The sequence below is a fragment of the Anoplolepis gracilipes genome, chromosome 7 (assembly GCF_047496725.1).
Source record: "Anoplolepis gracilipes chromosome 7, ASM4749672v1, whole genome shotgun sequence".
Taxonomy (NCBI): Eukaryota; Metazoa; Arthropoda; class Insecta; order Hymenoptera; family Formicidae; genus Anoplolepis; species Anoplolepis gracilipes.
In genome coordinates this window covers 6,630,193-6,653,931 of record NC_132976.1, presented here as the reverse complement: position 1 = coordinate 6,653,931, position 23,739 = coordinate 6,630,193, and the positions used below count along the sequence as shown (strand labels likewise).

The following is a 23,739-nucleotide window of genomic DNA, read 5'->3' as shown; positions in this document are numbered from 1 at the left end:
GTTTATTTTGATGTTTATATCTTTTATGCATTTCGCTAAAAAACTATTACGCAGAAGCATTCTAAAGAAGTAATATTCATATTTATGCCATACAAATATATCTAGCATCCAATTATTATAAAAGAGAAAATATCAAATTTCACGTGCATTATTTTAGCGTGAAATAAAATATTAGATTATGTGATAGAATAAAATCTTTCAAAATAAGAAGAAAGAATGAAATTTAATATTACTTTCACACAAATCTTTCATATAAATTACTGCAATTATTCTGCTCAACTCTCTGTTAATTTGAATATTACTTGATTAATTTTCTCAAATAAAAATGTATTTATAAACACCATAACGAGAAGACATGAATGTTAATAAACTATTACAACGTCGACGCCGTTGACACTGACCTTAGCAAATCTCTCCTGTGTGTCGAGAATTTCTATGAAGAGTGAAACTTTATCATCCATAATCTTGAAACCGTTTCTAGGCTGCGCCAGCAGTTGCTGTATCGCTTGCGACGTGGTGAGCGGTGTCGCCGGACTTGTAGCCGGCGTGGAAGTCCTCGTGCCGGTACTTCCGCTGCCGCTAGAGTTGCTATTATGAAGATGAGTACAACCGAGGAAGATTGGATTACCGTTCGGAGAAACGCCGCATGTAAACGGTCGAAAGGGGAGTCCGTGAAACGTAGGACTGGGTCGTGGTGCGGTTGTGCGAAGCAAAGTCTGAGCTGACGGCAGAGACAGTCGTCGTACCGCACTCTGATTTTGTTGTTGCTGTTGTTGATTTGTTTGTTTTGACGGCGATTTAAGAATTTGATAATCACTAGCGGCCGAGGGTAATGACCGGTACCCGGAATCCGAGGGAGAAGCAGGCGGCATCGGTGCTCCTTGCGGTGTCGTGGCGATACTATGAGGTCTAGGCCGTAGAGCGGCGCCTGGTGTCCAGGTATTCGAGTTTCCAGGATTAGTTAGTATACTTAGACAGGGCCCTTGTGACGTGGGCGTGGGTGGCTGAGGATGTGGCATGGTCGAGGCGTACGCCCGACGAGGCACGGGTTGATGTAGAACCAGCCCGGAGGCGCCCCATTGTACGGGTTCGCCTGGTGTGCGAGCGGACGTGGATACGCTTGTTGGTGTTGCTGTTGTAGCTGGAGGCAGGCCTGTTGCAACTGTAACGGGTGTCGAGGCAATGCTGTGAGGCCTCCTAGGTAAGGGTTGTTGACCGTTCCATAGAGACTGGGGTGGTACAGCGCTGCGAGTCGCGGATACCACGCCGACGACGACGCCGCCGACGCCGCCGACGCCGCCGATGCCGCCGACGCCGCCGCCACCGCCGGGTGGTGGACCGTTACACCTTGGCTCCTGCTGGCCGTTGATGCCGCCATTGACGCCGCCATTGTTGTTGTTACTGCCGGTGGATAGAGATACTGGAGTACTGGCGACCGAATGGGCGCGCCGTTGTACCACTCCTGGTATACCGCATGCGGTTGTATTTGGTGCAACACCTGGGCCCCACGCTGCCGGTGTTGCTGATCCGGGTGCTGATGATAGTGGTGTCGCGGCTGCGGCTGCTCTACCACCGAGTTGACCAAGGGGATGTTGGACGCCGTGGAATGGTGGAGCGGCAATACTATGAGGACGCCTCGGTGCTGTTGGTTGTGGTAGCCCGTTGGGTGTAGAGCGAATTTTATTTGCGCCGGATGCTGGTATCGGGGCAGGTGGTGTGTAGAGGGGGAACCCGTGACCATTGTGACTCGGGCTACGGGTGGGCAGCTGATTGATCGGGGACGATCGTAAATTGTTATGCTGCTGTTCGTTCTGATGTTGCTGGTGATGTTCGTTGACGGAGCTTGCTCGAGCCGGGGGGGTGGGGTGTGTTGGGGCCGGTGGAGGCGGGGGTTCCAACAGATTTTCAAGTTCTGCAGACAACGACCACGCTGCAGGTAATGCTGATAATGATGATACTGTTGGTAACGCTGGTAGCTCGACGGTATTTGCTGAATTGCCGCTGCCGCCACCGGGCTCGGAGTTGTTGATTGCGGCGGCAGAACTTGAGGCGGACTTGTTGACGCGTGCGGTGCGTCCACCGCCGACGAGAGCGGTGACGTGCTGTAGATGACGATCATTCAGACACGCGCGTCCGTTCACATTGCGATAGAAGCCGGGACCCGGTGCGAGATTCAGACTCGTCGGTTTCTGCTTCACTCCGCCATTAGGCTGCGGAGAGACGGCGGGCTTCGGCTCGCCCATTTGGTTTTACCGGCGTGAGGACACAGCCGATTATGTGTCCAGCCTCGCAAGCATTGCCTTCATTTAATGTAATCGTACAAGTATTTTTAATGCGAATGCAAACCTATCGATCTTTATTTTAGCGCCAAATTCTTATGTCAAAAGTATTTAACTTGCAATATGTCAATGTCGCAGATGTCCAAATGAAGGATTTTTATTCGATATTCCAAACTATTCAACTATCAATGTCATCGTCGGCAAGAGGCTGCTCGAGTATGTTTAGGGCGTAATATTTGCTCCATATATAAGAAAATCGACAAATTTTATCGCGCTTCTAATAAATTTAAGAATACAATTCATTTGCGTAAGATTACATTGTATTTAAATTTTTCAGAAATATTTCTATCTTTCTAGATTTCCGTTAATTTCCATTTATATTAACGATTTTCGTAGGCCGCTGATAATGTAATTCGATGCAAAGTTCGATATTCTGCGAAGCAGTGGCACGGACGTTATTTGTTCATTCGCCACGTCACTTTGTAGGCCGTTTAAATTTCAATTGCTGTCGTCAAAAACTCAAATAATATTTGAAACTACACGCGATCAATTTTACATCCCTTTCCATGCTAATTGGAATGCACATGTATAAATGCACATAAATCACATGCGCTTTGGTTGTTATTAATAATAGCTATTTCATTAGACTATTAATTAGAATATAAACTTATTATAACGCTTTTATATGCCATGCCCATAATTATCAACTAAATAATTAATTTTTTTTAATTTGTCGTCTTCGTAATTTCTTGTTCAATTAAATTATTAAATGCGTTTTTTTTTGTCGAGTGTTAATATCGTCATGATATTCTTCCTTCTAAAGTCAATTTTCGATTTATATTTATTAAAAATGATAATGTTTTTACTAAATTTTCTAAATATTTTTTAAATCAACTACAAACGCTATAACTTTTATTGATTATATCGTTGCTATTCACTACATTATTCGAAAAAACTATCTTTCTATTCAATAGCCCAATATTCTTGATCATTATTTTTGAATTTTCAATGTTGAAGTGAACAGTAAAGAATGCAAGCATATGTATATATTTAAACACGTGGTCGGTTATTTAAGCTGTATCAAGATTTTAATCAAACATCAACTTTAATCTGTTTCTTTTTTACTGCAGACTACTGTAAGCTTTATCTCTCTCTATGCTTACATTCTACTAAATTATCACAAAATTTCATATATTTTTTTGTCAACTAACGTCACGAAAAAATTTTCTCTACGCGCGCACTATGCACTGTCCACTATCCACAGACATAAAGATATGGAGGTATTGTAAAGAGAGATCAGCATAACAATCTTAAATTTTAAAAGTGATTTTGAGATGAAGAGACAATTGTATTATCAACATGTTAGGCCGGTCACTTTCTTCTTTAATAAATATTCATCTTGATTTTCAAGGACTCGAAACAACTATTCTATTCCTCGAACCGTGATCAAATCGCGATCATTCATCTTCCTCGATCTTTTCCAACTTTTAAGCGTTCTGCTCACCATCATCCTTGCCGTCATCCTTGCAACTCACCAACACTTTTGTTCACTTTTTATTCTCATTCACGGCATTGACAAATATTCTCAAGTTCCGACGCTCTTAATCCAGTAATGACAATCGATCGAGCCACCGGTACATATAACACTTCCTCTTTTTTCTCAAACTTGTGTGACAAATAATGTCCCTCAGTCCGCCAACAGATAATGTCCATATTTCCGGCGATGAATCGTTGTTAACATATCCTAGGCGATCGCACCAGAGAAAAAGGGAAGGAGAGCACTTACTGTGAAACTTGTCTCGCGAGTGAGCGAAACGAAAGCGCGATTACTTTTGGCCGGCGAGTTGTGAACGCGCGCGAGTTCAATGTGCGCGGGTCAGGAATCGAAGAGGGAAGTTAGGGACAGGAGGTCAGTCGGATGAGACTGACGCGTGGCTGCCGTGCCGGGGGCGGAGTGGCGTGTTCCTCTTTGGAATACGGCGGGATTCGAGCCGCGACGAGGCGCACGCCTGCGCCGCACCGACTGCTACTCCCGACGTCGCCTCCTCCGCCACCTCGTTCTCTCCTCTTCGTTCATCTCCGTTTTCAACCCTCCTCTCCCTCTCTCCTCTCCTACTACTATACTCCCCCAGGAACATCGGCGCGGTCCTGCTACTCCCTTCTCCTGCTTCCTCGTATCCTCTGCCGACTCTACGCCGACAACAGTGACGACGACGATGTTCCCATTTCTCTTCGAAGGCACTGCCAGCTAGCTGTTCGTCTAGCAAAGCGATAGGAAAGATGGACAGAAGAAAGAAAGCAAGAGCGAGAGATGCAGAAAAGAGAAACCGTATTCATCCACTTTCCAAGATGATGCATAAAGAAGATACTTTTCTCCTACGTTTTCCTTCTGTTGCAAATTTCGTGGATACAATTTTGATCGGTATATCAGATTTCATTAATATATAACTTTAAAAATTGGATTTGAAATATATTTAATATATATATATATTAGATTATATATAGATTATATGCAGATTATACATATTTAAGATCTTTCAGTAATAAAATAATAATGAAATAATAGTAAAATAATACATGATAATAAATATTGATAATAAAGCATATTCTTTGCAAAGTATTCGATTAATTTTAATTAATTTATTAAAAATATTAAAAATATAGATTATAAAACTTCAATAAAAAACAATACATTTTGTATAAAACATGTGACAATCATCAATATTTTTTTCGTACTATTATTTCTGAAAAATGACAGTATAAAAAGATAGTAAAAAGAAAATGAAAAAAAGGAGCTGCAAGATCTATATCTCTACACGGACGGTGTTCACTGATATTCACAAGATACAGTTTCTCGGCATCACTTCCTTTCTCGTACATATACGACTGTTTTTCTTACGGCCATCTCTGTTTGTCCTTTAGCTTTACCTCGCTCTTACTATTTACCTAACGCATACAGCATACATCTACCATTAGAGCTCTCTTTTACCGGCCAGGGTTACACGAGAGTCGAGAGATGTTGACTACGAAAACGCGAAAAACAATGATAATATTCATATGAAGACAATTCCTGCACAATGAAAACTATTGCCGACTCATGAAAACGATCAGAGTGTTCGATTAATTTAATAATAATTTTTAATAGATTACATTTCCGAAAACAAATCGCTTAGAAAGGAAGAAATGATCGAAAGAGATACTTTTACTTCTGCGGCGAAGATGTGTCGTTTTGAGAGGTAAAAATGCGAGAAAAGAATCGACCGGAAGAGATGATAAAACGAGACTGATATCTCTCAGAAAATGCTGCAAGCCGTCATACGTATTCATTGCCTATCCTGTATCCTCCACAAGTTATTGTATCTCACACAGTTTATCTACATAGAGCTGCGTAATGTGAACGATGTGCGTCAACCGACAGTTCTCTTTTTACGATCTCAGTATATGGCCTCTAGTAAATGCAACGAAAGTACAGATCGATCGTGATAACGGTAATGATTTTCACTCGTCTTTTTCCTGAATAAGTAAAAAAAAGAAATAAAAATTGCATTAACAGAAAACGAAGTTGCGTCTTGATTAGATATAGATAATATTATTGATAATATTATAATTTTTATTTTATTATTAATATTTTTTTCACAATATAAAATAAATTAGAAAAAGATTTAATTGTATGATCAAAAATCTATAAAAAAAAATTTTAACAAAAATACAAAAGCAGGAAAATATTAAAAATTTTAAACACTTTGAATTTTTATTTCTTCAAAATCTAATTTTGTAAAATTTCTATTATTAAGTTATTATTTTATTACCAATATTTTTCCCCCATTTATCTCAAACCGTGATCTATTTAAATCAAATTTTCCACTATAAATTTAAAATGTAAATCTATGGATAATGATTTAACATGCAATGTCTCACATAAACATATAATATTTTTTTCTTATATTTATTTTAGTTTTTCTTTTTAATTTTTCAGAACGATAGTCGCTTACGCGGCAAAAATATAAGAAAGTAGCTCATTTCTTCATATATTATTTAAATATTTTCTTTTCTTCATAGAATATTTGTTATTTGTATGCCAATACTTGGCCAAATTCTCTTGCATCTAGGTATGCAACATTTCAAAAGAGTCGCACACAGGAGTAGACGTAGGTGACCTACCGTACCGCGATGCTTGAGCAAACAGATACTAAAGATACTAAAGACGGAAAATAAAATCTTTACGCGCAGACTCGCGATTAAAAAGTAAAGATTAAAAGCGCGTTTCTCTTTTATGGCTTCATAAACATGATGAGGCGGACGATTTTATAGCGGTAATAATAAAAAAAAAAAAACAGATTGAGATTTTAAGCATTATCCGCATCCTAATGTGCAGAAATAAATGCGATCGATATAATGTATATAACAGCAAAATTGTCAATGACGAAAGATATTTTGTATGTAGTCAAATATACAGAACTTAAATAAGTTCGTTTTCGCGCGAAATAATTTTTATATAATACATTAATGTCATTGCTGTTAATACGCAGAATTTAATATTATTATTTTCATGCATTAGTTATTAATAAAAATTATACGCTCTGTTGGATATTCGTAATCTAAGTTGTACAACCGCACACTCAAGAATTATGTATAACGAATTTCCGTCATGTAAATTTTTTATGTAAGCATAACTTTCCGTATATATACAGCCGCACACACACACTTTCTTTCTCTACATTTTATATTATATATACGCTTCATCGATTTTATCGCGATGTCAGTATAACCCGAATCTCCAAGAGGAATCAATATCTTAAACAATTTGCGCAATGTCAGACTCGCAGTAAACAATGTTTAACGTCAAAGACCTCGTTGCTTAAATTAGAGTGCAAAAGTGAAAAATCAAACTAAAGTTTCTCTCTCTAGTTATGTAATTAATATTTCAAGTGTAAATATATTTCGGTGGATTCATCACTAAGGAAAGATGTTATATAAAATGGAAAAATTTTAAATTACGATGAAGAAAATGGTAAAAAAGACTGATGAATAAAACGATCATGTATAATTGTATATTCATAAATCTGACTATATAGACATATGTATAAATAATAAATAATAAATAATAATATTCCCATAAATACATATAAACAGTTAAAACTATAAATCTCACACGTTATTCGCGCCATCATTTATAATGCATACTTTGCGACTATGCGAACAATAGACACGTAATATTTTCGCGCATATTTAGCCACAAAATATCTTTGAAATTTAATATAAACTTTGATAATATGCAATGCATCCAACCGCGACGTTGAATCAATCATCAAATCTATTTATAGTATAATTCCTTCGTCGCTTTTAACAGCGTTAACAGTTGCATTTAAAGTATCGTTCAAACCGTATTTAATAATCGGAGCAAGTTTGGTAGCCACTCACCGTCAGACTTTCGCAAATTAGCCGGTGAAATAACATCTCTTGCATTCATGATTTCTCATGGCGCGAGATACTATGTCCAATACAACTACTTCCTGGCTAATAGATACAAATGGAAATGGCGGTAGATAGATTTGCACAGATACCGAAACTTATTCGATCCGGCAGGCGGCCGTCGAACAAGATTACACCAAGTTCCGATGAGGCAGCGACGCCGTTGCTGCCGGTAGATAAATCATTTGCTATAACCTAACCCGGCGCACAAAGCGAAATAATAAAAGCGCTCCGTCGACGAGCAAACCAAGCGCTAACGGAAGGAAGAAAAGAAAGGAAGAAAGAAAGAAAGAAAGAAAGAACGGACTAGTCTCGTCCGGACGAAAGAAAACTCTGCAGTTATAGATGACACTGGGCTTTTATATTAGAGATAAAATCCGCCTGCGCAAGATATACGCAAAACTCGCTCGCGAATCCGAAAAATATAGAACTAATCCAGAAATAATCACGTTTTATATTGTCGTCCGATTCATGAGAAATATTCTCGAGAGAGATACAGTAATTGTGTATAAGAATTTCCTCGTACGACGACAGGGGGAGAAGAGTATTTTACTGCAAATATATATATATATATATATATATATATATATATATATATATATATATATATATATAAAACGTAAATAAAAGCACATTCTCTTACTTGTGTCAGAAGCGTTCGCGTTATTTCATATTTAAGACAAAGATCGTGATGTTTATATTTCGCGAAGTTTAATAGCAAGCGGTGATAGTAAAGTACAAATTTAGGGTAAACGGAGTAAAAGTTAATCGACATTTTACGTTAATGAAAATTGTCAAGCCGTTTCTTATAAGACGCTGCACAAAATAATATAAAGGTATTTTTCCAGCTTAACTTTCACGGTAACAGCCAGGAAAAAAAAATATATGTACATGTATTATATACACATATATATACATATATAATTAAATTTGTATTAATTAATTAAATTAAATCGAGATTTATTATTAAAATTTTATAGCTGATATTTTTTATTAAAGATAAAATTCACATAGAGTGATAGATAGAACAGAACAGTAAAATTGTAATATTGTTACTATGAAAGTGTATGTATACTATTGCTTTATATAAATTTTGTCATATAAATATATACATGTGTGTATTCCGGATATATTCCAATATATATTCATAATAAAAAAATTGTCGGATCAGCTATACAATTTTAATGATAAATCTCGATTTAATTTAATTGAATACTAAAAATTTAATCTTTATCTGCTCTCTATAAATTATGGATTTTGTATATCATCTACCATTTATGACTTGCAGGTATCATGAATATAACTCGTATCGTAATTAATTTCATCGCCAACACATTCAGACAATTCGTTTTCTACTGATTGCCTCTCTCGCCAAATACTCAGAGGATACCATAAAATTTCCTGCGACTCGTCGCAGATATATCATCACGAATTATATACTCACCGATCACTTATACAAAGTAACTTTCAAAATAGTATGTATTTAGGGATTTTGCGCGGCATCTGTATATATAGAACGGCATTAAAGCTCCAAGTAACACACGGGATTACTAGACCAAACGTTGACCGAGATACCACAATAGGTTCGTTAGCAGACACACGTTAACCACAACAAGCAGGAAGCGCTAAATAAAGTACGGACAACAATCTGGCCTTTGAAGACCTCTTATGAGCTTGATCTATGTTCTGTTTTCTTCCTTTGATATTCGTCTCATGCTCACATAACTTCATTGAGAAATCATATTTAAAAATCTTTTTCATTAAAAAAAATAAATACTACAAGAATAATATGAAGAGTTTTTACAGTTATATAAATATTATATATGATATGTCCGTATCATGCGATAAGTTATATATTAAATGTGTTGAAATAAGAAAAATTTAACAAAAAAAAAAAGTCTATCATCTCTTTACAATTTCTTGCCTTTTAGAAACATATGCACGTTGTCGAATTAAATACAGCATATTTGTGAAAATCTTTAGTCTTTCGCGATGATATAAAAAAATCCATCCAATCGTCATCTCTCAAAAAGATAGACTATTATTTATAATTTACAAAATTCTCAAGAATAGCTTCGTTTTTAGCGTAAAATACAAAACTGAAAACGAAACTTTGTCAGCGAGAAAAATCAAGAAAAGATTAAAGTGACGGAAGAAACTCGACTCTTGTCACATCCCTCCTCTTCATCCTCACTTTTCAATCTTCTGCTTCTTTATTTCGAAATCTGGTAAAGTTTTATGTCTTACATAACACACAAAGATATGTCATACATACAGCAGCGCATGCCGCGACGAAGATCACGTACGTATTTTATAAAACGTGCAGTACACGTAGGTATGAACGTATGAACATATGTACGTTTTAAAGAGCTATACAAACACAAAAAAAAACTATTTGTCAATTTTTAAAGTTTAAAATTTAAAAAAATGTTTATATACCTACGCTACAAAGTAGGAGAAAATTCTTATTTTTTTAACATCCCTGTTTATTTCTGTTGAAGATATAAAAATTATCAGCTTCAAGTCCAAAAAAAATTATTTTTGTTTTTAATATTTTAATTATTTTGTTTTATATCTTATGCATAATATAAATTTAAAAATAGCCTCGCCATAAACCGTATACATAAAAGCGATAGGGATTGTTTGCGGCATCGCGATTCTTCGTAAAGAGTACCCTGAGTCCCTGTACCGGTTCCTGAGTATTTTTGTGTGAAACGAGTGGCTTTGTGAAAGGAGAATAGCTAGAGTAAGTGCTACCGTGAAATATGGGTTACCGAGTTAAGGGTGAGAAAGAAAACGCGGGTAAAAGGGGTTGGTAACCCTGCTTTAATGATACAACCTCCGGGTCGCTTCTTTTGCAAAATCTCACTCAATTAAGTTTCAACTTGACTCTTACCACTAATACTCTCGCTCCTTGAGCTTAGGAGCGACAAATTGTTGCGAAGAAAGCAAATTCGAATCCAGCGGTCGTGAAAAGCTTTGTGTAATACATACTTTTGTCGAAAAAAAGCAAGAAAAATATTCTAGACTGTAGACTCAAGAAATTTTTTTTTTAATCCTTGCGTTATTTCGCTTCAAAACGTCAGTGTACGTAAATTAAAAAAATTCCCGGAGTAATACCTAAAAGTCTATGAATATTTAAAAAATACATTCTCCATTTAATGTTAAATATTTGAATAAATATCAATATCAAGTTGGAAGAACGCGATAATTAAATTCAAAACTTTTTTGTAAGGAACTCTTATTTTTTTAAAATATATATAAATCTATTATATTGACAAATTTTTATATGTATTAAAATTGATCGCAATAGGTATATATGATACATAATCAAATATAATATATCGTTAAGAGTATGATATTATTTGAATATTTTGCCGAAGCGGATTTTTTCTACGGATCTGAATAACACATGCAATATTGGCACGTATAACCGATTTGTAAGTTGGTAATCGGATGTTCCGCTTTAATGCAACAAAAATCTCATATCGTCCATTAACGCCTAATTGAAATTCTCTTTCACATGAGCAAATCCGCGCCGTTTTGTAATTGAACAGCGCGTTCTGGACCGGACTTTCGCATAGCGATTATATTTTACGCGACGAGTGCGCGGCCGATCCTTTCAATTACCAACGAAACCAATTAAAATTCACAACTTTGCCGTAAAAATTAACGATTCGCGAGGAGAGATATAATAACTTATTGTTGGTAAAACGAGCGTTCAGAAAACAAACCTCGGATATGCACTTATAGAAAAAATACGATTCTTTATTGAAGAAAATTGAAAAGTAGGTATTCGAAAAAGAAAAGTACTCGCAATACACATGAATCAATAATTTGATTAAAAATTAACAGTTACTTCAAGCGAATTCGACTGATGCGCATTAAAGATCCTACACAAATTTACAATATAAATAAAAATAATTAAAACAAAATAATTATAATAATATCAATTATTATCATTATTCATATTAAACACTAATAATAATAACTTTTTCTATTAATATTAATTATTTTACTTTTTTAATTACTTATTCCAATATGTATTATAACATTTGTGTAGACTAGTACGCACTAGTGCAGTTCAATCGAATTTGCTATTAGTTTTTTAGAATATTAAATCGTTATCGTGTATATTAAATGACAATACACTCACCGAAATAAAAACCACTCGTTGCGAAGTGATATAAGCACAATGATAAAATATAAGCACAATTCGCTTACCTGAAACAAAGAAAAGAATAGAAAAGTTAATATCATATGCTATTATTATTTAGTAAAATTTGGTTATCACAAAAAGCATTGTAATGAGAGATGAAAGCGCATATAACATAATGTATAGCATATTAATATGAAAAATATCTTTGATGAAATTTTAAGTCACAAAACGTCCTACTATTCTTTATGACATGGACTTAATTAAAATCCGTGGTAATCATAAAGAATAACAGCTGTTTCGTCATCTCTTGACTTTTTGTGCTACGTCTCGTCTACAACGAGACAGCATAGAGTTCAAAGTTCATATCTGATGACAATAGGGGTGCTCGCGTTGAAAGAAGTTGAGACCGGCAACACAGACGCCGTCGCGAATAAAGTTTTTGCAGCGCATCTTTACGTCTACACTGAGCTTTATCATCAATCTAGCTACGGAATTAACAGCCCGTAAGCAATAACACTCGTGCTCGTATACGTTGTTGTGTGTACTTACATATACATAAAAAAATAATCAAACAATGAATTAATTAAAACTAAAATTAAATATTAAATAATAGTTTTATTATTATTTATTATTTCTGACAAATAACTATCTTAATTTCTTAATATTATACGCGTCAAGTTTTGTATGATTCACGAGTCATATCAATTAAGTATTCGACATTCGAAAGAAGAACGAATGAATATATTCATTACGCCAAATCCGCATTTTTTATCATTCCACAACGATGGATTTTTGTGACCGCATGAAAGTCTTGGCGCAGCTTCTCTCTCGCGTGGACTAATCTTGCAAAGTTCCAATGCTTCGAGTTCTTAGCTATGAAACTTGAGTCGGTAGCAAAAACGTTCTATCCATTATGCGTTAGGACGATCGAAAAGTACTTTGAGCCGCGTAAAGTTTTTCCATCGTTCATCAGCGCGCTTGGCTATCTCGAAAGAACCATCGAGAACGAAGTATCCACGGCTAACACAATAAGTTACACCATATAAACTGAGCGTCGTAAAACGTTGGTGTTGAAAAACGGCGATTTTTATCAAACAACCTATGATATAGGTAAGCGTTCCTTTCATGTCAAGAATAAAATTCCTATCATTCTTTGCGCGCGCTACCGAAATCTCCAGTTCAACTAACACAACGTTCCGGATCACCACAATAACTGAATTTTTCCATGGCGACATCTCGGTGGTCGCAGAGCTTCCTCGGTCTGCCGCGAATTCCGCAAATAGATATGCAACGGATAAGAAGCTCCGAACCATGACACGCGAGTCTCGTTTGGAATTTTTCATTTTCCCGATGACAAACGACTTCATGTAAAGAAAAGTCGCGTATATCTCGCGCGTGATTAACGTACAATGCTCCCATGCTTGATCATACCCGAAATGACTACGAAATATCCGTTTGGTATTAAACAAATCAAGACTCACGATTGTAATTTTTATTCGACATTAACAATGCAAAAAAATATTTTCAAATCTTTTAATTTGTAACGGACGATTGTGAGAGAAAGCGATCTAAAAGAGAGGAAAAATGTATGCGAGTTTTGAAAAAAGAGTGTTACGTACAATTACAGAGTGTTTATTTCAATTAAATCAATATTGAGCACAATTAAAACAGTGATACGATTCGTATCGGATAAAATTGGAACAACGGGAAAAACCAGTTATGTGAAAGGAAAGGCATCTATTCATGCTGAAGTGCAAAACCGAATTTTTTTCATGACTATTCACCATGCAATTGTTCGACGCGCTGTTTCAGCGAACGCTGATTTGACAGCTCGTCTGACCTTCTGATTCGTTGTCTCCTCTTTTTTTTTTCCTGCATCGCGCCTTTGTCATAGTTTTCTATCCGCGGAGTATTGTGTTGTAGTTACTCTGTCGACTGAATTTTTTGAATAAACTGTCCATTAACGCACATTCCATTGAAATATAGATTCCGTCATTCATTCAAAAAGAGCGAATATTTGCTCCGCAATCTCATATAATATTTTCGACATTGTATGCAGTTTTATCATAATCTATATTTTGACACTGAACTTCAAGTTATTTAACCTTTGAATTAAAGATTATTCGAGACTAAAAATATTACACATACATGTATCAAGAAACACGATAAAAGCAAAGTTATTTTAATAAGTGAATTTTCAAATGTCAATTTTTAAATGTCACAGACATATTATTTAATTATAATTAATAAAAATTTAAATAGTTGATAAACTTTAAAAAACATTAATGACTTTAATATTAAAAATAAATTCATAAAAAAAGTTTTTCTCTCTTGATTTTTACATCGTATAATAAAAATTATATAAATTATTTTAATTCTTCCTTTCCAATTGTATCATATTAATATATTCATTCATATCATATATTAAAAAAATTTTTTTAAAAGAGTTTATTACTTGTAGATAAAAATAAAAAAAAATATATTTTTTTTAATAAATTATATTTATTCTAATTCAACACAAGTTATAAAACATTTAGTTTGATAACATATCATTAATCACTAGGCGTTTGCTAACAGAAGATTAAAACACATGTTAATATTATAATTATACTTAATTATATTAAAATTATGGATCTATACGATTATCATTTATCTTTTGCAACTTGAATGGTGCATTAAAAACAATCACAATATTGTACAATCATACATAACTATAAATCTTTATGCCGTTGTCTGTAATTAACCATAAATATTAAATAGAAATTTCTTCTCCTTTTTTCGGTTTCTGATTCGAAGAAATCGAATCACTATGAGTGTGGTTAGAAGCAAAAGATAAGACCAATTGGCTTGAAGAATGAATAGATATATGAGCTACACAAATATGGCCAATATTGAGCAGAATGTGTAAATATGCAAAAAAGATCTTCTCATATTTATATACGTGTTATGATACATAATTAAAAACAAACAAAGAAATTATCGCTGCAAATTAAATCACGTAATTAAAACTCCCTAAATTATGTTATCATAAAATTTTAATTAAAATTAAAATTTTTAACAATAGTTTCTTTATTAATTTAATACTGCTTTGCACAACAATTTTTTTTTGCTTTCAGTATCATCTTTATTAATACTTATATATATTATCTTTTATTTTAATTATACAAATACGATATTTTAATTTACAAAATTGATGAAAAATATGAAAATACCTGAATAGTTGAAAGCTGAATCTGATACTTTATATATCTGAATATCGTGGTACGAATGTTATCGCGAGAGTTATCACGCGCACATTTGCGATTATATTAAGATATAAACATAAATTTTTCACCGTGCGATACGCAATCAGCAATCATTTTACCAGCGGAGAGATATTTATTTTCATAAACACGAATAATATTAATATTACGAATACGCGCTTTTTTAGTAATAGTCCCTATGACTGGTGCGTTGACAAGTTGCCGTGCATATTTAGCTCAGCACATTTTTTGTCTACAGCCTCGTAAAATGCGATACTGTTGCAATCGTTACTAGAAAGGGATCTCAAACATCCAGCTGGCGATATTGACATTTCGCGTTTCTATCACGTGCGTTTCATTAAAACGAAACGTACAAACCATTCAGTCTTTTTTGTTTGACATTGTAAAAAACCATACATTGCGAAAAAAGCAAGTTATAATATGACACAACACCACAGTTTACAAAAAGTTACTAAGATTACAATTTAACAATAATTAATCAATAATATACTCTATTTCAATTTTATTATATTTCTGATGTAATCTAAATTTCACAATCTAATATGATTTCACGAATATTAATCAAACAATTGTCATATATAAATCTGAAGTAATCATCATAAATCATATAATTTTATTACGTTTTTAATCAATGACGAAACATACCAAAAACTATAATCGAAAATTATTTCTCTATCGCTTAAATTTAAACAAAAAATCGCTGCTGTAATAAAATACAAATATATAACCGTCATATAAATCAAATATGAAAATTAATTGCGTTTTCGTGTTATTTTACAATCTTCTTGTTTCACACTTTTTCGATTATTTGATTATTGTTGTTTTCGTTTAAATTATTTTTCTTCATATTTACTATGTAATGTATGTAACTTGTATTTGACATTGCTTATATACATATTCCTTATTTTAGAATCATTCATTTTAATATATTATAGTAAAAGTGTAATTTAAGTAAAATTGAAGAAATTTAATTTTCTTAAACAATACCACTGACAGAATCGTGCAGCGACGACATTAATGCATAAATGTCATAAAGTAATTCTTTCGCCTTTTCACGTGACAGTGACAATTTCGATTGTCGTTGGACAATTTTTCGAAGTCCCCGAGGATGCCGCGACAAGTAGGTGTTTTTCAATTTGATGTCCACTAAGGGCACAATGAGAAAGAGAAGCAAGAGCAGAGAAGCGAGAAGGGCGAGAGTAGAAAAGAAAGAAACGAGTGTCGGATCTTCCACTCGTCGGCAGCAAGATAAACGACGAAAAGGCTTTAAACCTCGCACGAGAGATAAATTAGCTTGTCCGGCAGGTGGCCGGTTTTTAGAAGTTGGCCACGAGGAGGAATTGCGGATGGTAGCTCCCATTTACAGATCGAGACTAAAAGAGAGAAGCATTCATGTTCTCGCGGAAATTTTACGGGCATGATGTCGTAAAAACAGATGTCTTTGGATATAAACAGATTGTTGGTTAAAAAAAAAATTTTCTAGGTTTTAAAATTGTCTTGTTCACGTATAAGATTTATGTATTCATACTTTTACGTATACAAGCAATTTCCAATAAAAAATGTCATGTGAAACAAATTTATTTTAGATATATTTTAGATATAGATAGAAGTTTAATCATATGAAAACATTTTCCTTAATAAAAAAGTAGAAATACACTTGAACACTAAATATAATTGCAAAATAAATCAATCTTTAAAAGTTCAATGTTATTGATTTTATTCCATGAAAAAAAAAGTGTATAACATCGAAATAATATTTCCAAAGAAAGCGATCGGTAGAAATCAGTGAGGGGAATAACAAAGCCTACAGTGCCATTAGTTTCGTATCGTTGGCGATTGTCGATACCAAAAGAGTCATCCATTCGATCTGAGATAGCATCCAAAGAGACAGCGAAAGATAGACGAAGTTAACGACGTAAGAGGTAGAGAAGAAATAAAAAGTAGTGAAAAACCTACTCGGTAGAGAGTGCGACTCAATGACGAAGAACCAGAGCTTCAGAAATGGCAGCTTTATATTGAAACAATTAAGTTTATTCTTCTTTCGATGATTACGCCAGAATGCACAATCCTTTTATCCGCTGCAGTCTTTAATGAAGCAATAAGCGTTTCTCTGTTTATTTTCTAAGATTTTAAAATATGCTCCGCCGTTTCGCGTAATTTAGGACAAAGTATCATGATTGATGATAACAACGAATTTCCCATGAGAATACTTGTTCATCGAGTTTTGTTAGTTAAATTCTAAAAGTTAGAACATCGAAAGGATTATTAGGAACGTTGTTAGGATAAATTGCGGTGCGTACATTCTTACTTACAGCGTTTATTGACGAAATTCTTAAGCCGCTTCGACAAAATTGGAAGATAAGTTCCTGTCAAGATAGTGATCGATGAGAAATTTTAATGAAGAAAGAGAAAGAGAGAATGAAAAGAACATAAATTAAAGAATTTGTCTACATCAACGAGAATTAAAAAGTTTATCTCATAATTTTATCATCTATATTCAAAATTATTTATCAAACTTTAAATATTACACTATATATAACAAGATTTTAGTGAATGAGTTTAAATAATTTCTTTTTCAAGTAAAGATACTTCTCAATTAAAAGTCGGATAATTTACAGCTTCATGTAATTAAAAAATTTACAATTATAATTAAAATAGTAGATAATTCTAACACACAAGATAAAAGATAATTAATTAAGAGTTTATAAAAAAATTTGATGTTATTGATAGCTTTTATAAAAGATTTATATATTATCACAAATATTACCGTAAATTGTTTCTCTTGTTTTCGACGGCTATGCAAATTTTTTATAAATTGCAAAAGAATGCAGAATATTTTAAGATAATCGATAAAAGCGTGAAATACAAGAGATGCCATGCTTGAACGAAGTATTCAAATATTGTGCTAACTCAAATAATTGAAATGGCCTTATGATTTTGTTAAACACAAATCTAACGCGAGAATTCAATTAAAGCCAGATAAATACTTCGATATTATAGATTGGGAATTCCTTGTGTTTCAATCCAGCTCTCACAAAAGGCATTCTTTTGTTAAAAAAAAATTCAGTCTATTGATAAGTTTTTATTTTCATTATTTTAATAAATAATCTCATTTAATTAATATATATATATATTAATTAAATGAGATTATTACGAACTAAAAGTGTACATAAAGATTATATATACATATAATCTTTATGTACACTCTTAGTTCACAAGTTTAAGAAATTCATGCAGCTTAATGATTCAGAAAACGCGATATAAAACTTTTATCGAAAAAATATGTCTGCTGGATCAGCCACACGCTCAGGTGAACGCTCTAGTTACCAATAAGGTCTCTTAAGAACGCGTATTCGCAGAGAACAGTTATCATAATACATGCGTAAGTTCGTTATCCGACAGTTTCCTTTTATACACATAGAGATTCTTTATTCCAACGAAACGCCGGAAGGGACCAGCATCGTCGACGATGTACTCAATTTTTTGCCATCGTAACTACCGCACCATCCGGCGATGATAGCAACATCCCCTTACGGCGCACTTCCTCTGAGGTAAATCCCTTAATACGAAACATTCTCCACAGTGGAATTTAAATAGAGCAACACGTTTAGTCGGACGCCTAAGGCGAATCTGTTGTATTCGGCCCTTCGGCGAATAACTGAAACACCTTTCTCCTCGGTATCTTTGGTCATTTTATTCAGCAAGCTGTCAAATAGCCAAGATGATCGTCACCAAAACATTTTCAATTAGAAAAATGATAATTGTTTCAATATTAAAAGTTAAAGTATAAAGATGTTTTAAAGATTCTCTTTCTAATTATAATTATATAAATATATATATAAAAAGTAAAATTTATCAAATTTATATTTATCAAAAAGTTAAATAATAATTTTATATTTGACATATAAAAGCTAAAAAAATATCCAAACAAAATGTTGAAACAAAATTTAGTATTACGGAAGTGAGGTAACTCTCTTATACAGAGTTTAATCGATAATTCTACGATTGCGAATAGTCTCACTGGCTTGTAAAAGCGAAATATCTCGATCGTTAATTCCACGTAACCGCAGGTGTAGCTTAACGGCGATGGTAAATAGGGAAGTGTCGACAGCTGGCGCAAACCAAGATCCCGCAGGAATTGCACGGAAAATGTATCATGAATTTCGCAAGATATTGCATATTTCACGCATATCGTTAAAGCGCCGCTCTGCACTATGCCTTGCGCATACTTCCTACAGAGGGTTTGCTCGATCTTTTGCTCGTGCGAAAGCGATAATAACGGCAATAACTTGCGCGTCGCGTAAAGTGAGTCACTGGAATTTACGATGTCCCGATCGAGTTTCGCGAAGTAAAACGGTTACCTTCGAGAACTGACTCGTCAATATTGCCATCTCGGTAACGAGAAGGAAAAAAATACGAAACGTATTCTTCTAGTAAAAATAGTCGACTCTTACGGGATCTTGGGAACCGTCTGCGTTCATATTCAAGTGAGGTGTTCGAATTTTTCTAAGATTCCTCTTATCTCTTGACTGCCATCACATGGAAATCGTCGCGGAATTTCAAAATATCGAACTTCCTGAAGAAATAAGATTGACCTGCTTTCGCACCCGAAAAAAGATTTCAACGATCTTTTACAACCGCGCTAAATTTTATTTTATTTAAATTTGTTAGATCTCTTTCGTCTAATATTACATTGTGCATACTTTTTAAATCTTTCATGTGTCTATACGTACTATCAACAAAAAGTAGAAATTAAATTAAACTTGTACCTAATATATACCTATTCAAATTATTTGTATTCATTTTTAAATATGTATGCTTAGGTTTATATTTTAAGTATAAATTAATAAGTAAATAAATAAAATCTTAATAAAAAAGTAAAGATTCACAAAATTTTCGTGAATTTTTATATTTCGCAAGCAACGCAAAAAGCAACTTTTATAAATTTCTTTAAAAAAGTATATCATTTTTATATCTTTTCTTGTCTGAAAAAGCATCTTAAAATTATAACATCACGATCTTCTTGTCATCGTTGAAAATGTTAAAACGTCGATAATCGAAAATAGTCGTATGAAAAAAATTAAAGGTATTAAACTAAAGTTGTAAAAAAAATTAATACAAGAGCAATCTCGGAATTTAACGAACGATTTAATTCCGTTTCCGTTCTCTCAATATTCAGCTGCATCCGTTAATTTTTTCTCAGTATTTACTGAAATTGTCATCCGGCAATTTAGTACAATGGCTTCTCTCCTATTCGGAAGTACGTGAGCATACAAAGTCGGCGGGGCTTCTGCCGCAGACGTACGACTTGATACCGAATACAAGACGAACGCATGATATATGGAAGTATCGTGTATATACCGATGTATGCCGGCGGTTATGACGAAAGTACGACACAATATGTAAAGTTGCTGGTACAAACCGTCAAGTGGCAACGACATTTGCACGCGACGTTATCTCTTTGACTCCCGTGGTCCTTCGGGAAGAGTGCAACTACCTTAGTTATACCTCGGGGCATGAATTATCGAATTTGTCAAGCTGCCGAAAAAGACCGGGCAGAGATGATGCAGAAAGATCAAAGAATGAAGAAGGGGAAAGAATCCTTCAGACCAAATTACGTCATGCCACCGGCATTAATAAATAATTTCGTTTCCTTCTTCGTACATACAAACATAACTTTTTTCTTCATATGACACGTGCATTCTATGCTCGTTATCTTTGTGTGGCAACGGGTCACAACAAGATAATCGCGAAAAAATTTTCAACGTTCAAAACGGCAAATGCAGGCAGTTGCTGATAAGCTTTTTAATTAAGAGTTTTTAACTAATAAAAAAAAATAATCTGCATTTCAACATAATATGAAATATTACGAATGTATGAAATTAATGAATTTAAATAAATCAAAAGAGTCTTTGTTTAATTTAGTAAAAACGAAAACGAAAATATTTTTATTCGGCAATTAACGAAAAATTATAAAAATATATCTTTACTTAATTAATACAAGCTTTAGAACAGAAATTTGACGACTATTTCGATAGAAAAACGTCATTTAATCAAAGAAGTGATTACGCATGATTGTTTAAAATCAATCGTGACAAAAAGTATTGCTCACATTTTACCGTAAAGTTTTTTTTTTAAATTCTTTTCTCCTGAATTTCAACGTTCGGCTATTATTTATCGCATCGATGTCAGTATAACGAACGAGAAAATCATTGCTTGCCAAACTGAAAATCGACAGTCGAGATCAGCGAACATTATTGCGCGCCGTAAATTCGAGAATTATTGCTCAGTCAAATTAACGCTGCCATGACATGATATAACGTAACATAACTGACAACTTAGCGCTCTCGAATATTGGCTGCGATCTCTTGGCGTATTTTCGCCTAACGAGCGTCGAGGTGAAATAACTCGAATCAACGTCGTAACACAATTTCCGCGATACGGCTACGGAATAAATCATGGAACTGTACGTTGTTGGAAGAACGGAAACACAATCAACTCAATAGACGAAATATCCTATGGTAGCAAAGATACTGGTGACACTGACAATGTATAACGCAAAATATCCATTCGTTTGGATGAAAATTATAAACCAAGCACGCGGTTATTGAAAGTGCTGCTCGAGAAAATAGAATTTTAATGTTGTAATAAAAAAATGAAATAAATGTTTAAATTCTGTGTATTCCTAGTATTAATATATTTAAGTTTTTGTCATCTGAATTTTTATTCTAAAAGTATATCATCGTTCATTACAAATGTCTGAATTGATTTTGTTCATCTCATATCTGTGAATATCTCACATCGTCAATCACTATATATGTCATATATTACTGTATTTATTATTGACAAAATCTTTAATGAATCGTATTAATCGTGATGAAATACGTTTCCCGTGTGTTTCTCAATATTCTTTCTTCAGATATGCTATGAAAGATATAGGTCAGTGTACTAATATCTTTGCTGCTTGTCGAAAGACCCGTACAATTAAAACTGCTGTGGTAAATCCGCGCTATATGGAGCGGCAAGATGCATTAGCGCGATATCGCGACTTTTAAGCGCGATACTGTTTAAATCGATTCTGTTGACCTGAATGCTACCGCAGTGAGACCACAATTTTCTTATCTCATACGCAACATTGCATCGTCCAAAGGGACGCGGAAGATAACTTGAATTCCTCGAAGCTTTATGTTAATCGCAAATAATATTATCGTTCACTGTAAGTTATGCAATTCTAAAGACATTCAAGTAAAATCCTATAATCTTATAAATCAAGGACTTATTTAACTTTTCAATACTTTCAATAATATCAAGTAATTATTGCACATAATTTCGTAATAACATTCTTTTCAATTATATCAATAAATGATGCGGGTTGCAATCTTATTATATAATTAGATGTAATAAAATAATAATTTTTTACTTTAAATATTTCTAATGGCTAGAACAAATTATAAAGGATCTTGAGAAAAAACTTTACATGTATAGATAAATCAAATTATTTTAAGTTTTATTTTAAGATAAATTAAGTAACTTAAAAGTTTCTCGAAAAAATATTAATTTTCCTTTAAAGATTTTTAATGAAAATAGATTTTAGTACTTGCTTTGCATTTTAGACGATAGCGTCAATTTTTTAATAAACCGAGTTTATCTTTTGCTTTTAAAATGTTGAACTTGAAACAAACATAAACCGTCTGCTTGATGTTCAGTTTAACAAAAGGTAAATCAATTTATACGACTTACCACAGAAGACGAAGGTATACAACCGAGGGTTGCACACTAGGAGATCATAACAAAGACTTCTCACACAACTTGTAAAATTATGTATCGATAACAGCTAAGGTCTAGGAAATTGTACCAGCAACTAGTCGGGAAAATTCCGCAATTCCGTTGTCGGTACGAAGGAAGTTCTGGCTGTGCCAAGAAGCTACTCCTAGACCAAAGTGTCCTCTGTATTACCGACTACAGAACGTAAGGGTGGATGAGAAACTGTCGCCCTCTGCGCGAACTTAGAGCGCATGCGCGTACCATTTCGATCGAAAACAACCCTCGTATCAAATTTTACTCTCCAAGTTACAGGGATGGCGCGGTGGATAAGTAGATACGTGTTTTATTTATAAGAATATGAAGCAGCGGAGATAACAGAGAAATAGAGATTATGTCTCTCCTAAACATTTACTGAATATTTAAAGTTACATTTAAATAAATTAATGCAAAATAAAATATAATAATAAACTTATTCGCTTCTTTCTTTTTCTCTCTTTATGTAATAATAAAATATTAACGATGTCTAGTTTCTCTCTTTGTTTCTCTCTCTTAAAAATAATTCTAATAATTAAAGATATATTTGATATTAATTATAATTTGACATTATAATTATATAAAAACGTTTTACTATACACTTATATATATATATATATATATATATATATATATATATTATATATATACTGTTTAATATAATAATATTTTATCGATAGAACTGTATGGTAAAATCTTTTCAAATATATCGAATATTTAATCAAGAAGCATGAGTTATTCTTGAACAATTTCTAAAGCTGAGAAATTT

General features: G+C 33.7%; 2 protein-coding genes across 11 annotated transcripts in view; both read right to left on the bottom strand.

Moving 5' to 3' along the window:
- LOC140667381 (uncharacterized) overlaps positions 1–8,322 on the bottom strand; it is a 78,751-nt gene extending 70,429 nt beyond the window's left edge. The window contains exon 1 of the mRNA XM_072895260.1: positions 402–8,322. Within this exon, the coding sequence (XP_072751361.1) occupies positions 402–2,243 (1,842 nt within the window). The 5' untranslated portion in view covers positions 2,244–8,322. The remainder of the gene's footprint in view (positions 1–401) is intronic.
- Positions 1–23,739, bottom strand: part of LOC140667379 (dystrophin, isoforms A/C/F/G/H) — a 433,980-nt gene that overhangs the window by 237,428 nt on the left and 172,813 nt on the right. The window lies entirely within an intron of this gene.